We start from the raw sequence: 19,293 nt of genomic DNA on the forward strand, positions 1-19,293 counted from the left end.
AAAAATATTTCCACTCCAACAAGATAGGATAGAAAAAAGATGAAAGCTGGAAAGGAAGGGATAAAGCTGCCCAACTTATCTTCACGGAAAATTCAAGAGAAGTCACAAATTATTAGAGCTCAGCAAGGCGCTGGAATTAAGATCAAGAAAATTAGATTGGGGCACCTGGCTGGCTCAGTAGGAATAGCATGTGTCTCTTAATGTCGGGGTCGTGAGTTCGGGCCCCATGTTGGGTATAGAGATTACTAAAAAAATAGACTTAAGAAAAAAAAGAAATTTAGATCAAGTATTTCCCATATGCCAGGTAACTGATTAGTAAATGTAATACAAAAAAATTCATTCACAACAGCAAGTCTAACAATAACAACCTAGGAATACAGTGAAAGGGCATGCCAAGACCTTTATGAAGCAAAGTACACTAGTAGAAGGCACAAGAAAACAGCGAATAAGCGGAAGGATATTATAGAATGCTCATGGCTGGAAAGACTCAAAATCATGAAGATGGAACTTCTCAAAAATTTAATGCAATTTCAATCAAGATTTCAAAAGTTTCCTTTGAAATCTTGATTGAAATTACATTAAATGGAACTCAGCAAACTAATTTTAAAATTAATACGGAAGAACAAAGTGCCAAGAATAGCAAAGTCAATTTGAAGAACAAGGTGGGGGGACATATTTTAAAGCTACGACCTGGGAATACTGGGGTGAGAATTAACAAAGAGACCACAGAACCTAAGAGTAGTCCGTTCATATACAGAAACTTAATCTAGCGTAGAGGTAGCAATGAAAACTTACACAGGAAGAACATATTACTTAATAATTACACTACAACAACTGGCTATCTGTAAAACGAGATTTAAGAAATATTCAAAACCTATGTAAAAAGCAAAAAATTTAAAGACCTTTAGATGATGTTACGTCTTTAAGACTTTGAAGTACTAGGGACAAAAAAACCCACAAAACAAGTGATAAAGGACTGTGTTAAAATTAAAAACTCATGTTCAACCAAAGATACCATAAACAAGTTAAAGAGACAAGCCCAGACTGGAGGACTATATCTGCAATATACACAAGCAACAAAGCATCAGTACAGCTGACCCTGAACAACACGGGTTTGAGCCTCGCCAGTCCATTTACTGTGGATTTTTTTCAATAAATACATTGGAAAACTTTTTGGAAATTTGGAACAATTTGAAAAAACTCACAGATAAACTGCGTAGCCCAGAAATATGGAAAAAATTAAAAGTGAGATATTATTGTAAGGATATAGCGTAGAATACATATAACATATAAAATATATGTTAACCCACTGTTTATGTTACCAGGGAGGTTTCTAGTCAACAGTAGGCTATTAATAACTAGTTCAGCTCTGGGGGAGTTGAAAGTTATATGTGGATTTTCCACTGTGGGATGGGCTGGCACCTCTAACTCCTGGGTCAACTGTATAAGGAAAACACAAAAAACTATACAGATCAATAAGAAAAAAGCAATGTATTTTTCTCAGTATCAATGAACAAATGATATAAGCAAAACTGACAGAAGAGTATGTCCAACTTCATTAATAACTTAGGAAATGCAGATTAAGTAAATACTATTTCACTTCATGAGACCATCAAAATTAAGTCTGATAATACAAAGCAGACGAAGTATGAAAAAATAAGAAATCTGGCTTCTGCTGACAGGAATATATATATTGGGAAGAGCTTCTTGGAGGAACAATTTGACAGTATCTAGTAAAAGCTGAAATTATATGTGACCTATGATAAAGTAATTCCATTTCTAGACCTAAGGAGACTATTGCCCATCTCTCTGCACCGTGGCTTATGTTAACAAAAACTGGAAACCACCTTAACTGTCCACAACTACAAAATATGGATAGGAAAATTCTAAATTAGAGAACTAGAAGACTATACAGAAGTTAAAATGAATAAGCTAGAGCGATACGAAGTTGGATATGTGCCCCAATCATAATACTAAACCAAAAAAACAAGTTACAGAGGAAAATCATAATCCAATAACATTTGTATAAACTGTAAAAACTTCCTAAATCATACTATAATATGATTTATAACTCCTCTGAGGAAAGTGATGGAATTAAGGACATGTAGTTCACAAGGAAGCTTTTGCTCTATCTGTAATGATTTATTTATTTACTTAAGGCCTTAAACAAATATGGCAAGTTGTTAAGATCTGATAAGGTCAAGTACAAGGGTGCTCACTGAAGTCTCTATTTATTGGCATTTTCAAAATGTTCACATTTTCTAAAGAGGATAGGGGGAATACTGATTATGTGTAATCAGCAAGGTTTATTTTTCATTTTACTTCCAGTGTAGCTAATATACAGTGTTCTATTAATTTCAGGTGTGCAATATAGTGTTTCAACAATTCTATATATTACTCAGTGCTCCTCAAGGTAAGTGTACTCTTGGGGTGCTTGGGTGGCTCGGTAGGTTGAGTGTCCAACTCTTGATGTCGACTCAGGTCATGATCCAGGGTCGTTGGATCAAGTCCCGTGTCTGGTTCTGTGCTGAGCATGGAGCCTGCTTGGGATTTTCTCTCTCTCTTTGCCCCTCTTCCTAGATTGCGCACTCGCTCTCTTTCAAAAATAAATAAATAAATAATAACAACAACAGTAAGTGTACTCTTAATCTCCATCACCTATTTCACCCATCACCTGCCTCCCCCTCCGCCCCGCCCCCATCTCCCCTCTGGTAACCATGTGTTTGTTCTCTATAGTTAACAGTCTGTTTTTTGGTTTGTCTTCCCCCACCCCCCCCCCCCTTTGTCTAGTTGTTTCTCAAATTGCACATGAGTGAAATCATATGGTATTTGTCTTTCTCTGACTGGCTTACTTCACTTAGAATAATACTCTTTAGCTCCATCCATGTTGTTGTAAATGGCAAGATTTGGTATATATATACTACTTCTTTATCCGTTTATCTATTGATGGACACTTGGGCTGCTTCCACAGTTTGGCTATTGTACATAATGCTGCTCGAAACATAGGGGAGCATATATCACTATGAATTAGTGTTTTTGTAAACTATGGGTAAATACTCAGTAACGTGATGACTGGATTGTAGGATAGTTCTATTTTTAATTTTTTGAGGCAACTTCCATACTGTCTTCCACAGTGGCTGCACCAGTTTGCATTCCCATCAACAGTGCACGATGGTTCCCTTTTCTCCATATCCTCGCCAACACCTACTGTTTCTTGTGGTTTTGATTTTAGCCAACAGGTGTGAGAGGGTATCTCATTTCAGTTTTGATCTGCATTTCCCTGATGAGTGATGTCCACCATTTTTCATGTGTCGGTTGGTCATGTGTATGTCTTCTTTGGAGAAATGTCTGGTCATGTCTTCTGCCCATTTTTAAATTGGATTCTTTGGGGGGGGTGTGTGTGTATTGATTTGTATAAATTCTTTATATATTTTGGATACTAACCCTTTATCGGATATGTGATTTGTGAATATCTTCTCCCATTCCATAGGTTGCCTTTTAGTTTTATTGATTGTTTCCTTTGCTATGTAGAAGCTTTTTATTTTGATGTGGTTCCAATAGCTTATTTTTGCTTTTGTTTACCTTGTCTCAGGAGACCTATCTAGAAAAATATTGCTACGGCTGATGGCAGAGTAATTAGTGCCTGTGTTCTCTTCTAGGATTTTTATGGTTTTAGCTCTCAAATTTAGGTCCTCCATCCATTTTGAGTTTATTCTTGTGTATGGTGTGAGAAAGTGGTACAGTTTCATTCTTCTGCATGTAGCTGCCCAGTTTTCCCAATACTATTTGTTGAAGAAACGGTCTTTTTCTCGTTGCGTATTCTTTCCTGCTTTCTCAAAGATTAATGGCCATATAATTGTGGGTTGATTTCTGGGCTTTCCAGTGTTCCATTGATCCACGTGTCTATTTTTGTGCCAGTACCATACAGTTTTGACTACTACATCTTCATAATATAACTTGAAGTCTGAACTGTGATGCTTTCAGGTTTATTTTTCTTTTCCCAAATTGCTTTGGCTATTCGGGGTCTTTTATCATTCCATACAAATTTTAGGACTGCTGGTTCTAGTTCTGTGAAAAATGCTGTTGGTATTTTGACAGGGATCACATTAAATGAGTACACTGCTTTGGGCAATATAGACATTTTAACAATATCTGTTCTTCCAGTCCACGAGCATGGAATGTCTTCCATTTCTTTGTGTCATCTTGAATTTCTTGCATCAATGTTTTATAGTTTTCAGAGTACAGGTCTTTCACCTCTTAAATTTATTCCTAGGTTTTGGGGTTTTTTGGTGCAATTGTAAGTGGGACTGTTAATTTCTCCTTCTGCTGCTTCATCATTAGTATACACAAATGCAACAGATTTCTGTACACTGATTTTTCATCCTGGCAATTGACTGAATTCATTTATCAGTTCTAGTAGTTTTTGGTGGCCTTTGGGTTCTCTACATATAGTATCATGTCATCAGCAAACAGTGAAAGTTTTACTTCTTCCTTACCAATTTCGATGCCTTTTATTTTTATATTTTATTTCTCTTGTCTGATTGCTGTGGTGAGAGTGGACATCCCGGTCTTGGTCCTGCCCTCAGGGAAAAAACTCTCAGTTTTTAAGGATGATGGGTTTTCCATATGTCGCCTTTATTGTGTTGAGGTAGGTTCCCTCTAAATCTACTTTGTTGAGGGTTTTTTATCATGAATGGATGTTGTACTTTGTCAAATGCTTTTTCTGCATCTATTGAAATGACTATGCTTTTTGTCCTTTCTCTGAGAAAATATATCACACTGGTTAATTTGTAAATAACAGATCACCCTTGTATCTCAGGAATAAATCCCACTTGATCATGGTTAAATTATTTTTAAATGTATTATTGGATTTCGGTTGCTAATACTCTGTTGAGGATTTCTGTATCTATGTTCATCAGAGATATTAGTCTATAGTTCTCTCTCTCTCTCTCTCTCTCTCTCTCTTTTTTAGTTCTCTTTTTTTTGTGTGGTGTCTTTATCTGGTTTTGGTATTAGGGAGGCACTTGCCTCATAGAATGAATTTGGAAGTTTTCCTTCCTCTTCTATTTTTTGGAAAAGTTAGAAGAATAGTTATTAACTTTTCTTTAAACTTTGGTAGACTTCACCTGTAAAGCCAACTGGTCCTGGACGCTGGTTTGTTGGGAGTTTTCTGAGTAATCAGCAAAGTTTTTTTTTTTAAATGTTTTTGGTTTTTTTTTTTTAATTTATTTTTGAGACAGAGAGAGACAGAGCATGAGCAGGGGAGGGGCAGAGACAGAGGGAGACACAGAATCCGAAGCAGGCTCCACGCTCTGAGCTGTCAGCACAGATCCTATGCGGGGCTCAAACTCACAGACCGTGAGATCATGACCTGAGCTGAAGTCGGACGCTCAACCGACTGAGCCACCCAGGTGCCCCGCAAAGTTTTAAATACAATCATATTAACTGCGACACCTACAAACTAAGCTTTTTAAACAAAATTGGCCTCTCCACACAGCTACCATGTAAAAATGCTAAGTATTTGTTGGACCAAATACGAAAAAATAAGGAAGAAAATGAAAATCACCTGTAATTCCACTACTCAGTGACTACCTGTAGTATTTTTCACTTTGCAAAAATATAATCACCATAATGTACTTTCACATGACAAAATATTATGTGTACTTTAACATCAGTTTAAATAAATGTGTAGAATTCTATCACATGAATATGCCAGAGTTTACTCAATCAGTTAATTCTCTCAGTTTGGATTATTAACAATGCTTACATTTTTTTTTTTTTTAAGTTTCTTTTTGAGGGGGAAAGAGAGAGACAGAGCACATGAGTGGGGGAGGGGCAGAGAGAGCGACACACAGAATTTGAAGCAGGCTCCAGGCCCTGAGCTGTCAGCACAGAGCCCAAAATGGGGCTCGAATCCAGGGATAAGATCATGACCTGAGCCGAAGTCAGATGCTTAACAAACCAAGCCACCCAGGCCCCCTGGATTATTAACAATGTTTAAATGAAAAGTCTCATTAAATAAATCTTTGCACGCATTTCTTCACAAATTGTGTCTTTAGAATAAATGCCTGCAGATTTACTTTTGAAGGCTTTTAAAGCATAGTGCCAAAGGCCTCTAAAGAGTTGTGTTGGTGTACATTCTTACCAGCAGTGTCGTGAGAAAACCCAAGTCCCTACACTCTTTCAGTGGGGGGATATATATTTTTTTAATGTTCTTAAAGTTTATTTTAAGTAGTGTTATTACCAATTGTTCTTGGGCTTTCAAAATGCTGATACTTTCTTGTACTGCACTACACGTGCAAAGCTTCACTTAGGAAACTTCCATGGAGAGTGCTGCTGTAGGAGGGCTTAGCGACACGAACAAACAGCGGAACAAATGGCAACACTTAAGCCGTGTGCCAGATCCTCTTTTCTGTTATTGCTTTGTTTAAAGTATCATTAAGCCTATTCTAGGGAAGAGGAGATTAAGACTTGGAGAATGTTCCAAGTGGTCGTGAACTGTATACAAAAAGTAAGATGAGGAATTCCTGACTAAGGTATTTAGCAGCAGAGGCAGGCAGTAAATGTAATCCTTAGGGAAGAATCTGAATAAGCTACAAAAATTCCAGGGACTCACTCTGCTGGGGTCTGCCGCCCACACCAGGTGTGAGGTATTACTGGAGGGCTATAGGTTTCTCTATGACTTTTGATTTGGAGAGGGCTTAAGACACCATGGTCTTCTTCCCTGGGTCACGTTACTACAGGCTTAAGTGTCAGAGCTGATTCCAAGTTGGTGGGGATAGCTAAGTGCTCCTGCGGAAGGAACAGCCACTCCATTCCTTCTGAATTTACCTGTTCTAATCTGCACATGGCACTCAGGCCCTGAAAGCAGAAACTTACAAGAGGTACAGGGCACAGAAGAAATGAGCGGCAGGTCTACCACCTGTCATCCTTCTTTCACCTTCCCCTTCTCTTCCCCCCCCCCCCCCTTATTTTAGACTAAGAGAGCGAGCGGGGGAGAAGGGCAGAGGGAAAAACAGAGCGAATCTTAAGTAGGCTCCATGTTCAGTGTGGAGCCCAATGCAGGGCTCGATCCCACAACCCTGGGATCATGACCTGAGCTGAAACCAAGACTGGGCTCAAGTGAGCCACCCAGGTGCCCCTTTCCCCCGTTTCGAGGAAGATTTTCATGATCCAGGTGTCAGTCTTCCCAGAATGAAAATATTATGTGATGAAACAGTGGTTAATATTCCTTAGATTACAGGACAGAAACTTTACTTTAGCTGGCCAACTAAAATTGAAAACTAACGTTATCACTGAGAAATCCACTGGAAACTAATTTAGGCATGGCTGAATTGAGGGTCAGGAATCCGTCTTCCTCCACTGCTTAGCTCTGCTTTCTTGTGCACTGACTTCATTTTTAGATAAGCTCCCCCTACCCTATAGTTGAGAAGGTTCATTCAGTGAACCTGGGGCCTATACTCACTGAGCTAGCTGAAGTTGGAATTAGTTGTTGCTCTGAAACCGTATTTTAAAAAAACATTCATTTAATTTTCAAAAGAGGGTGAGAGAGAGAGTGCAAAGGGGGGAAGGCAGAGAGAGAGAGAGGGGGAGACAGAATCCAAAGCAGGCTCCAGGTTCTGAACTGTCAGCACAGAGCCTGACGCGGGGCTCAAACCCACAAACCGCGAGATCATGACCTGAGCCGAAGTCGGACGCTTAGCTGACTGAGCCACCCAGGCGCCCCTCCAAAACATCAAGAACACACCATGTAGACCTCCCTCAGAAGACATCAGACGTGTATTTATAAATCACAATGGGAGACAGATTGCCAGTGATCCCCAGTACGGTCCAAGTAAAGCCCGAGAACCACATTAAGTGTGACTCATACCTCCTTTTTCAGATTTGCCAGGTAGTCAGATTCTTGTCACCTACCTTTTCATTTGCTCATGTTCACTAGTGTCCAGAGCTCTCAGGGTTCGGGCATAAAGAACCACGATGTCACTGTGCTTGGCTTTCTTGTTGCACTAAAGAGCCCAACAAGACAAAGTTAGTGTGGGTCTAGGAACCCTGACCTAACATGCTGACTGTGCACATGCACAGTCCTTATGTACGGTTCTTACCTGAGGACATTTTCGTGTCTGTCCCTTGAGCCACTTAGAAATGCACTTATACCCAAAGAGGTGCCCACAGCGTAACGCTGAGAGTCGGTGATCCCCAGCATTGGTCCAAAGTTCCAAACATATTGTGCAAGTGTCCCCTTCTTCATCATCCATAGGAACAGAAGATGGAAGAGGACTGGTCTTCTGGGGAGACTGGACGGAAACCAGAATACATTCAAATTAGAGAGAATGCATATCGGTCTTGAAGAGGATGTGCGACTGTCACATCAACAAAACCACACAAAAACAATACAAACCCAACTGAAAACACTGTAGCAAAACCGCGACAGTTCGGAATCACTTGCCGTTCTTTGTTAAAACGCAAGCTGGCCAAATGTTTCATAACAAGCCAAGAAAATACTACCATCCTCTCATCTTAGGAAATTCTTGGATTTTTTTTCATGCAAATGAAGAAAAGGAGCTATGTTTACAAAGATACAAAACAGAACAAAACAGACCTGGCAGTTACCCAGATAATCAACAACAGGGAATAGCAGGTTTGTTATACGTTCAAAATTAGATTCATAATCAACTCAAGCAGTTATACTTGGCTCATGTAAATCAAAATTAAAAACAAAAACAGAAAAACAAAGGATATAAACAGCTTACCAAAAAATACAAATGGTTCGTTAAGTGTTTATTTATAACTGAAAAATGCAAATTAAAGAGATCATTTTTTCATTTATTAGATGGTATAAGCTGATGTCTGATGACACCAAGCAATGTTGAGGGTTAATGAAATGGGCATGTTTATATATTTTTGCTACAGGTAGAAAGCGACACAAATTGTCCATGGCATTATCTATAAAGACTAAAATACATGTATCTTTCCTTTTTTAAAAAAATGTCTATTTATTTTGAGAGAGACAGAGAGGAGAGAGCATGTGCATGTGAGCGGGGGATGGGCAGACAGAGAATCCCAAGCAGCTGTCAGCGTAGAGCCTGATGTGGGCTCAATCCCACAGGCCATGAGATCATGACCTGAGCCAAAATCAAGAGTTGGATGCTCCCAACTGAGCTCCCATGTATCTTTCCTTTGACAGAGCAATCTCTCTGCTAGAAATATACCTAGCATATATTCGTCACAAATACTTGCAAGACAACTGTACAAAGCACACACTTGTACCAGGGAAGGAAGGAAGGAAGGAAGGAAGGAAGGAAGGAAGGAAGGAAGGAAGGAAGGAAGGGAGGGAAGGGAGAGCAAGAGAAAGAAGAAACAACTATAGTGTATGTGACAAAAAAGTTGACCAAAAATTTATTTATAGATGGGACACTATGCAGTGATTCATGAGAGTCAACTTTATGTACTGATAAAAGGTATAATCAAAACTTAACCTTGTTAGGTAGGTAGGACAAGTTATCCTCACACCTACCCCTACTTTTTATTTTTTAATGTTTATTTATTTTTGAGAGAGAAACAGAGACAGAGCACGAGTGGAGGAGGGGCAGAGAGAGAGGGAGACATAAATCCAAAGCAGTCTCCAGGCTCTGAGCTGTCAGCGCAGAGCCCGACATAGGACTGGAAACCACGAGCTGTGAGATCATGACCTCAGATCATGACGTCCAAGTAGGACGTCTAACGCCTGAGCCACCCAGGTGCCCCTACCCCTGCTTTTTTAAACCTATGAGGAAGCAGCCACATAAATGAGTAAGTGGACTGGACCCACACCCTGACCTCCCACCTACAAAGTCTGCAAACTTTCCACTTTAGCCTGCAGCCTCTTTAAATGCAAATCACCACTTCATTTAAAAGGATGCTCATATTACCTGTTTGGGAAGGGTCTCTCCTTCACGGATACTTGTAACTTCTTGTTCTGCTGAGGTACCTCCTACTTGGTCTGCCAAGTCATTTCCAGAAATGATAAGATTAGTAACGCACAAAAGAAGACAGAAGTCAGGAATGAGAGTCTAGCAGGAGAGCCTAGCGTATCACAGCTTTCCATTTCTAATTGGTAGTATTGTTTTAAGTTTCCTAAGTTGTAAGAGTGAATTTATTTTTTAACTTATTTTGGATATTTTCAAATATGCATAAAACTAGACTGAACAGTATAAATAACATGTAAGTACTCATCACCCAATTAAAAAAAAAAAAATCGATCTTGTTGCCAATCTTTTCCCAACTAAGCCCCCCCCAGCCCCATTATTTTCTTTTACAAAGCTTAACAACAAACTCTAAAATGTCATTTCACTTATAAAAACTTTTGTAATACTAACTGATAAAGATTTCTTTTTACATCAACACTATCCTTATCACGCCTAACAAAACTAATAATCTCTTAATACTAATACCCAGTTCATATTCAAAATTTCCCAGTTGTTTTCAAGTTACTCATTACACTACATTTATTGCTATCAGAATCTAAGCAAGGCCTCCACAACGAGTTTGACTGTTACATATGTGATGTTTTTTTCACTCTAACAATTCTTCATTTTTATCCCTTCCCTGTCACTGATTTGTTGGAAGATATCTGGTCATTTGTCTTATGAAACACTCTAATCCCAGATTTGACTGACTGCTTCCTTGTGGTATTGCTTAACTATTTGCTCTATCACCGATATTTCCTATAAACTGGCAGTTAAATCTAAGGGCTTCAGTGGATTCAATTCTGTTTTCTGGCAAGAAGAGGGGCAGCAAGAATACTTCTTTGGTTGTATGCTGCTTCTTCTTTTTTTAATTTTTTAACATTTGTTCATCTTTCAGAGACAGAGACAGAATGCAAGCAGGGGAGGGGCAGAGAGAGAGGGAGACACAGAATCGAAAGCAGGCTCCAGGCTGTGAGCTGTCAGCACAAGAGCCTGACATGGGGCTCAAACCCACGAACTGTGAAATCATGACCTGAGCCAAAGTCAGACGCTCAAATGACTGAGCCACCCAGCACCTCCCCCCACACCGACCAAAGTTTTTTTTTTTTTTTTTTTTGTAATTTTACTGTACTGCCTCTAGACTTCAAAGTACTCGCTACTTCTGGGTTTTATCACATCTATTACTCTAATAATAGAATGGTTTCTTTTTTTACACTAGGTCTCTGATCCACTTATTTCTTAATTTTATAGTGTGAGGAATAAATCCAGTTTGTTTTCCAGTTAGCAATCCAGTTTTTACAATATTAATTTAAAAGTCTGTCTTTTCCCCACTATTTGAGATATTCTCTTTCCAATATACTAAAACTTCATGTATGTTTAGATCTTTTTTCTAGATGTTCCAATGGAACACATTTTAGATTTAAATGGTTGCATCTCTGGTATTATTTACCTTGTTCTTCTACTTACTGCAAACTGGGCAACCTGGTTATTATATCTAGAGTCTTTTTTTTAATTTTTTTTTTTTTAACGTTTATTTATTTTTGAGACAGAGAGAGACAGAGCATGAACGGGGGGGGGGGGGGGGTCAGAGAGAGAGGGAGACACAGAATCCAAAACAGGCTCCAGGCTCTGAGCAGTCAGCACAGAGCCCGACACGGGGCTCGAACCCACGTACCGCGAGATCATGACCTGAGCCAAAGTCGGACGCCTAACCGACTGAGCCACCCAGGCGCCCCATTATATCTAGAGTCTTAAGCAGACTCGGGGATTTGGGGGGCAGTAACAGTATTTCCTAAGTGCTATGGATGTTTCTTTCTTTTTTTTAATTTTATTTTTAAGTAACCTCTACACACATCATGGGCTTGAACTTACAACCCTGAGACCGAAAGTCGCTTGCTCTGCCGACTCAGCCAGCCAGGCGCCCCTCTATGGAGATTTCTGATTGCAACACATCAAAATGCACATTATGGTCTGGCGGTGTAAGCTTGCTTCCTCCATTGAAACGAATCCCATCAACCTTTCAACCTAATGGTTTTAGGATCCACTGCTGATCTTTGCCTAGATACAGAATTCCATGAGGAGTCACACAATTATGACTTTTTCCTGTCATCTCTGCTTCAATATGAGCTGGAGTTTTTCTATTTCAAAGAACTTCCTTGGGGGTAGGTGGGAGAAATGAAGAGGTAAAGAGAATTTTTAGGGCAGTAAGAGTACCCTGTGTAATGATGGGGATGTCATTATACATTTGTCGAAACCCACAGAATGGAAAACCTGAGGTGAACCCTAAGGTAAAGCACGGACTTGGAGTGAACATGCCACGGATTAGATGCACCATTCTGGCGAGCGGTGCTAACAGGGAGGCTGTGCACGTGTGAGGACAGGAGTGTGAGGAAATCTCCACGCTGTCCTCTCAATTTTGTTGTGAACCTTAAATACTCTTAACAAACAAACAAGACCTCCTTCATCAGCCAATATTTGGTTTTCCTGAATACAGTTCACCCAGGGAAAACAGGATAAATGTGTAATCCTTTATTTACCAGTTTTCAGAGTAATGCGTCAGGGCTCTAGTAACTTAGGATGCTGATAAGTGAGCTTTTAAAAAAGCACATAATTATGAATTAGGATTTTTCACAGATTTGATGTATTTCAACCTATATCTCAATCCATACTCCAAGAATACACCCATTATTCGTTTTGATGCTCAAACTGTCCCATCTTGAGGCCACTTAGGAGCCCCTTTAAAGTTGCTCCTATGCCTACCGACCTGATGACTCTCTGAGAGATGGCTCCCTTGCTTTCTAGCACAAACGCCCTAGGCTCATTTTGTATATTTCCTATCCCAGTCTTGGAAAGCCATTTCTCCAAGAAGTCCTGGGTCCCTTTAGTGGGAAAAGACCATAAACTGGGGTATCAGAGGGTAAGTAGGACATATGCTCCAGGGTCTCTGCCCACTACTGCTAAACATAGCTCTACTTGCATAATACATGGCATTATAGTAGGACTTAAAAACTGGCCGACTAGACAGGGTACCGAATTTACAACGCTTTCCTTTAAATAAAGAACCTACTACCTTATAAGATGTCAAAGAAGATGAAAGAGACTATAAAATGCCATCACAAAGTGACCAACTGACTGGGTCACAGATCACATTAAATTTCAAGTCAGATCAAATCCTCTATATGGAATTATGGCCAGTGAAAGCTTTGTACTGTACGAAGCAGGAATCTACTGACATCTGGGGGCAAAAGGGAAAGTATCACATCACAAGTCTAGACTTTCTAGCTTTCTGGGTATTAGCCCTGTGAATCCAAAACTGAGCAACATACTCACCTTCTATAACAACGGCTCTAGGTTCCTCTCCCTGGACAACCACCTCCTCATACTCTGTGGAGCTGTCGGAATCAGAACTACTGGAGACCTGCAAGTCCTCAGAGACAGGATTCCTGGTCTCTGAACCATGAGACGTGGTTGGCAAATGAGGCTGGGTCCGGCTCACTTGAAAGTAAGCATCCAACGGTGCTCTGGACCTACGTAAGCAAAAAGACAACAGAATCACAGTACCATGGACCATCAACACAAGAAAAAGCCACAGTAATCTGAGAGTAAATCCTGGTCATTTCAACCCATCTCCAGGCAGTTAAATGTGCCTTTGAACACTGAAGCACAAATAGCAGTTTTAGGCAGATGTTGGCTGGCCCCGATATTCTCTTTTCCACTCAATTATTACATTAGCCACACTGGAGGTTGACTCTTGCTAAAACCAAATTCTACTTTACTGGCCTTTGGCCGTGTGTCAGTATCTTTTAAAGGACACAACTCAGCAATCTGTCTCCTGATATTAGGGGTTGAAAGAGAGCGGGAAAGAAGAAAAAGGGCTCTGCTGATCAAAAATGGCCTCAAGGGAATTCTGCTCCTGCAACAACACAGACCAAGGTCCTTCGGGGTAGAATGTGGAGTCCTGCTTCAGTCATCATGGTTTTACCTCTGATTTTAAAACATTATTTTTCTTTTTAAGTTTAAATAATGCCAGCTATGATATCAAATGTCGGCATGATATCAAAAATTAACTCAAGATGAGAAGAGCAGGGAGCAGAATTAACCCTATTCTGGCTGGCTGAGTTTTAACCATACCCATTACTGTGCTGTAGTTTCGTTCACAACCCACCTATCAAACCACACCCTACTTACAGCACAGAATGACATTCGATAGTAAAAATCAGAAAGGTGTTCTGTACTTCCTCTAGCTGATAATTATAAAGTATTACTGAAAGGTAATCTACTTTTAAGTTTTAATAACTGTCTTTGTAACATTAAGATACATTATTACCCAGAAACATTGTTGGAGACTGTTCACTCAGAAAAAAATTGATTTCTTCTAGTTCGGCTACAATTTATGGCAAACTAGGGTGTTCTATTAAAAATGATGATAGAATGGAACAAAATAATTATTTGGTATCTAATTCAACAGAAGATACACCTTTGTAAAAAAAAAAAAAAAGAAAGAAAGAAATGTGAATAAATTGAAATGAGAAGTAGCAATTGTGAATCCTTTTTGACTCACAATTTAAAAGTGTGCCGTTCAGGGCACCTGGGTGGCTCAGTCGGTTAAGCGTCCGACTTCAGCTCAGGCCACGATCTTGCAGTTTGTAGGTTTGAGCCCCACATGGGGCTCTCTGCTGTCAGTGTGGAGCCTGCTTCAAATCCTCTGTCTTTCTCTCTGCCCCTTCCCTGCTTGCACTCTCTTGCTCAAAAATAAAAAATACGAATTTAAAAAAAGTACAACAATTCAGTGGTTTTCAGCATAACTACAGGTTACATAACCATCACCATCTTCTTCCAAAACATTTTCGCCATACCTAAAAGGAACCCTGTACACATATAACCAGTCCTTCCTCCTTCTCCCCTTTCTGCAACCTCTAGCAATCACCAATTTAATTTCTGTCTCTGTAGACTTGCCTATTCTGGGCATTTCATATGGTACAATCATAATATATATAGCGTTTTGGGTCTGGTCTCTTTCATGACTTCATGATATATACAAGGACCACGTCACCTGTGAATAGCTATAGTTTGATTTCATCCTTTCTAATTGGAATGCCTTTTATTTCTTTCTTTCTTTCTTTTTTTTTTTTTTGTCTAATTGCTCTGGCGAGAACCTCCAGTACAGCGGCAAACAGAATTGGCAAATTCTTGTTCCTGACCTTAGGAGTAAAGCTTTCAGTCTTTAGTAAGTTAGATGAGGGTTTTTTTATTCATGGTCTTTATCAGGTTGAGGAAGTTCCCTTCCACTGCTAGTCTGTTCTTTTTATCATTAAAGAGTTTTGTCAAATGCTTCTTCATCTATTAAGATGTTCATGTTTTTCCCCCTTTATTGTATTAATATAGTATCTATTTATTTTTATTTTTTTTAACGTTTATTTATTATTGACAGACAGAGACAGAGCATGAGCAGGGGAGGGGCAAAGAGAGGGGGAGACACAGAATTCAAAGCAGGCTCCAGGCTCTGAGCTGTCAGCACAGACCCCGACGCGGGGCCTGAACCCACAAACTGTGAGATCATGACCCGAGCTGAAGTCGGACACTTTACCGACTGAGCCACCCAGGGACCCTATTTTTTTAATATGTTGAATCAGCCTTGCTTTCCTAGAACAAATCCTGTTTGGTTTTAGTGTATCATCTTTTTTATATGTTGTTGGATTCAGTTTGCTAGTATTTTGTTGAGAAACGTTGTATCTACATTCATAAATTACCAATAAACGATATTGGTCTATAGTTTTCTTGTGATGCCTTTATATGTTTTTGGTATTGGAATAATACTGACCTCAAAGAATCAGGAAGTGTTCCCCCTGCTTCCATTTTTTTGAAAAGTTTGTTAAGTATTGGTGTTATTTAATTTTTTCTTTTAACTGGGAAAATAACTTTATTTTCTTTAGGTGTATGGGCAGATGTTTAGTCTCAGAATGTTTGGAATTGCTTCTCGGTACCAGCAGCCTTGGTGACTTTGAGCTCAGGGAAGCACACAGACTTGCTCAATGGCTAGCACTCGCCCACTGTTACAGTGTTGCCACTCTAGACATCCCGAAGCAGGGGGACAGGTGCACAGACAAGCTCTGGTGGCGTTTTTCAAAGCAGTTGTATTTTTGGAGGTAGTGGAAGCAGGCTCAGTGGATGACAATGGTTCATCTTTATCTTTGTCACCAGACCAGACAGAATCTGCCCTCGGATGGAGACCTTATGAGTAAAGGGGCATTTCTTGCCTGTACAGGTGCACTCAATGGCCTCCTTGGGCATCTGGAAGCCCCGACCAATGTTTTTGTAGTATCACAGGAGCTTCTCCTTGCTGGTTTCTCCAAACAAAACCCTCGTTTTTTGTTTGTTTTTTAATGTTTATTTTGAGAGAGAGAGAGAGAGAGAGAGAGCGCGCACGCGCGCAAGCAGGAGAGGGGCAGAGAGACAGAGAGAGAGAATCCTAAGTAGGCTCCACATTGTCAGCACAAAGCCCAATGTGCTCGATCCCACAATCCATGAGATCACGACCTGAGCCAAAATCAAGTCAGACGCTCAACTGACTGAGCCACCCAGGTGCCCCTAGCAGAACCCTCTTCTTATTTTGAAAGATAATTGGCTGCTTTTGGTAGGCATGCTCAGTCAGAATGTGTGCCATCTTCCCAATCGTCTGAAAAAAGGAAAGTCCAAAGGGTGTCTGGGCTTCCTCATCAACTGCCTATTGATTTCACCTTTAAACATTTGGTAGACTTCACCAGGGAAGCCACTTACTTCTGGGCTCTTCTGTGTGAATTTTGTTTTTAAATTCCTAATTCAATCCCTTTATTTGTTAATCATCTATTCAGATTTTCTTTCCCCTCTTGAAGGAATACTGATAAACATGTCTTCTTAGAAGTTTGTCAGTTTCACCTAAATTATCTAATTTCTTGGTATAACACTGTTCACAGGGGTGCTTGGGTGGCTCAGTCAGTGGAGCATCCAACTCTTGATTTTGGCTCAGGTCACAATCCCAGGGTCACAGGATTGAGCCCCACATGGGGCTCTGTGCCAGGTGTGGAGTCTGCTTGGGATTCTGTCTCTCTTCCTTTGCCCCTGTCTCCTGCTCTCTAAAACACCAAAAAAATCCCAAAACAAAAACAAAAATGTTCACAGTATTCCCTTATAAAATTGCTTTCTTCTGTAAGAGTGATAGTGATGTTCTTTCACTCCTGATTACTCTGGGTCTTCTCTCTTGGTCAGTCTACCTAGAAGTTTGTCAATTTTGTTGATTTTTCAGAAAACCAACTTTTGGATTAGCTGGTTTTCTCTCTTGGTTTTCTATTTCTATGAAATCTATTTCATTCATATCTGCTCTAATGGTCATTATTTCCTTCTTTCTGCTTGCTTGCTTTGAATTCTGGATTTTTTATTTTGCTTTTCTTTTTCTAGTTCCTTAAGCTAGGTTATTGAGTACTTTATCCTTTCTTAGCACGGTATTTAACAGCTATACATTTCCTTCTAAGCACTGCTTTAGCTGCATCCTAAAAGTTTTGGTATACTAGGTTTTTCTTTTCATTCATCTCAAAGTATTTCCTAATTTTTCTTGGTATTTCTTCTTTGAACTCTTGGTTATTTAGGAGTTGTGTAATTTCTGCATACTTGTGAACTGCCCCAAATTCTTTGTTACTGATGTCCAGTTTCATTCTGTTATGGTCAGAGAACATATTTTATATGATTTCAATCCTTTAAATTTATTGGCCTTGTTTTATGCCCTAACATATGATCTGTCCTGGAAAATGCTCCGTGTGCACTTGAGAAATAGGGATACTCTGCTATTAGGTGGAATTTTCTATTAGATCTAGTAGGGTTACAGTATTGTTCAAGTTTTCTGGCTCCTTGTTGACTTTCTGCCTAGTTGTTAAACTCATTATCAAAAGTGTACTGACATCTCCTATTATTACCGGTGAATTGTAGATTTCTACCACCAATGATGACAGTTTTTGCTTCATGTATTGGGGGCACTGTTACAGGGGCATATAGGTTTATAATTGTTCTATCTTCTAGATGGATTAGGCCTTTTATCATTATAAAATGTCATTCTTGACTCTTAAAACAATCTTTAAAAAAAATGTTTTTTTAAGTTTATTCATTTTGAGAGGGAAGAGCATAAGCACAAGGTGGGGAGGGCCCGGGAGAGAAAGGGAGAAAGAGAGAGAATCCCAAGCAGGCTCCACATCACGAGCACAGAGTCCAATGCGTGTCTTGAATGCACGAACCTCGAGATCTTGACCCAAACTGAGGTTGGACGCTTAACCGACTGAGTCACCCAGGCACCCCGACTCTTAGAACAATCTTGGTCTTAAGGTCTATTTCATCTGATATTAGTACATTAACTCCTACTCTCTTATGGTTACTGTTTGCATAATGTTATTTTGGTCCATCCTTTTACTCTCAACCTACTAATATCTTTGAATCTAAACTGTCTTGTAGACAGTATACAGTTGGATTAAAAAAAAAACAACAAAACAACTCAATGCTGCTGATCTGTACCTTTTGATTAGTGTTTAATACAACTGCATTTAAGGCAGGATTTATATCTACTGTTTTGCTGTTTTCTTTCTTTCTTTAAGATGTCTTTTATTTTTAAGCAAACTCTACACCTAACATGGGGCTCAAACTCACAACTGTGAGATCAAGAGCCACAGGCTGAGACTGAGAGGCACCCCTGCTTTGCTCTTTTCCATATGACTATGTCTTTTTTGTTCATATAGAAATGTTTATTCCAAATTCTAATAGAAAAGTTTAGGGGTGCCTGGCTGGCTAGTCGGTGAAGCGTGTGACTCTTGATGTTGGGGTTGTGGATTCAAGCCCCGTGTTAGGTGCAGAAATTACTCAAAAATTTAAAAATCTTGGGACACCTGGGTGGCTTAGTCTGGTGAACATCCAACTCTTGATTTCAGCTCAGGTCATTATCTCAGGGTTCAAGAGTTTGAGCAGCCAAAAAGTCTCCTGGTCTTCGCTGAGTGTGTGACTGTGTGTGTATGCTGGGGCACCCCTTCAGTAATCAGCCAGGCAGGTGACAATTCTTCCTGCTTGTGCAGAGCCTCAATGCCAATAAGAGTTGAGGAATTAGTGCCTTCTTAGGTCTTTCCTGGGCGCGGGCACAGTTGTACACAGCCCTTGGCATATGTGTGGCCTTCTAGATTTCTAAGAATATGTCAGAGCTTTTCAAAACCCCTACGAAGATCTCATTCCTTAGCTTTTCCTTTTAAGCTTTTTGGTTAGTTTAGTTTGCCCCAGTCGTTACGCACCGCCTCAGGCAGCCTCTGGGGAAAAGGCTTTTAGGCTTTTTAGACTGGGCCTA

The 19,293-nt window shown here is 39.8% G+C and overlaps 1 protein-coding gene and 1 pseudogene across 1 annotated transcript in view; both read right to left on the reverse strand.

Annotated features, from left to right (window-relative positions):
- RFWD3 (ring finger and WD repeat domain 3) overlaps positions 1 to 19,293 on the reverse strand; it is a 42,005-nt gene that overhangs the window by 14,413 nt on the left and 8,299 nt on the right. Inside the window, exons 3-6 of the mRNA XM_019413188.2 lie at positions 13,275 to 13,471; positions 9,909 to 9,979; positions 8,103 to 8,294; positions 7,915 to 8,006 (exon numbers count right to left, since the gene is read on the reverse strand). Of these exons, the coding sequence (XP_019268733.2) occupies positions 7,915 to 8,006; positions 8,103 to 8,294; positions 9,909 to 9,979; positions 13,275 to 13,471 (552 nt within the window). The remainder of the gene's footprint in view (positions 1 to 7,914; positions 8,007 to 8,102; positions 8,295 to 9,908; positions 9,980 to 13,274; positions 13,472 to 19,293) is intronic.
- On the reverse strand, positions 15,098 to 18,651 carry LOC128778181 (40S ribosomal protein S11-like; annotated as a pseudogene).

The sequence above is a fragment of the Panthera pardus genome, unplaced genomic scaffold (genome assembly GCF_024362965.1).
Source record: "Panthera pardus isolate Hobbes unplaced genomic scaffold, ASM2436296v1 HiC_scaffold_19, whole genome shotgun sequence".
NCBI lineage: Eukaryota > Metazoa > Chordata > Mammalia > Carnivora > Felidae > Panthera > Panthera pardus.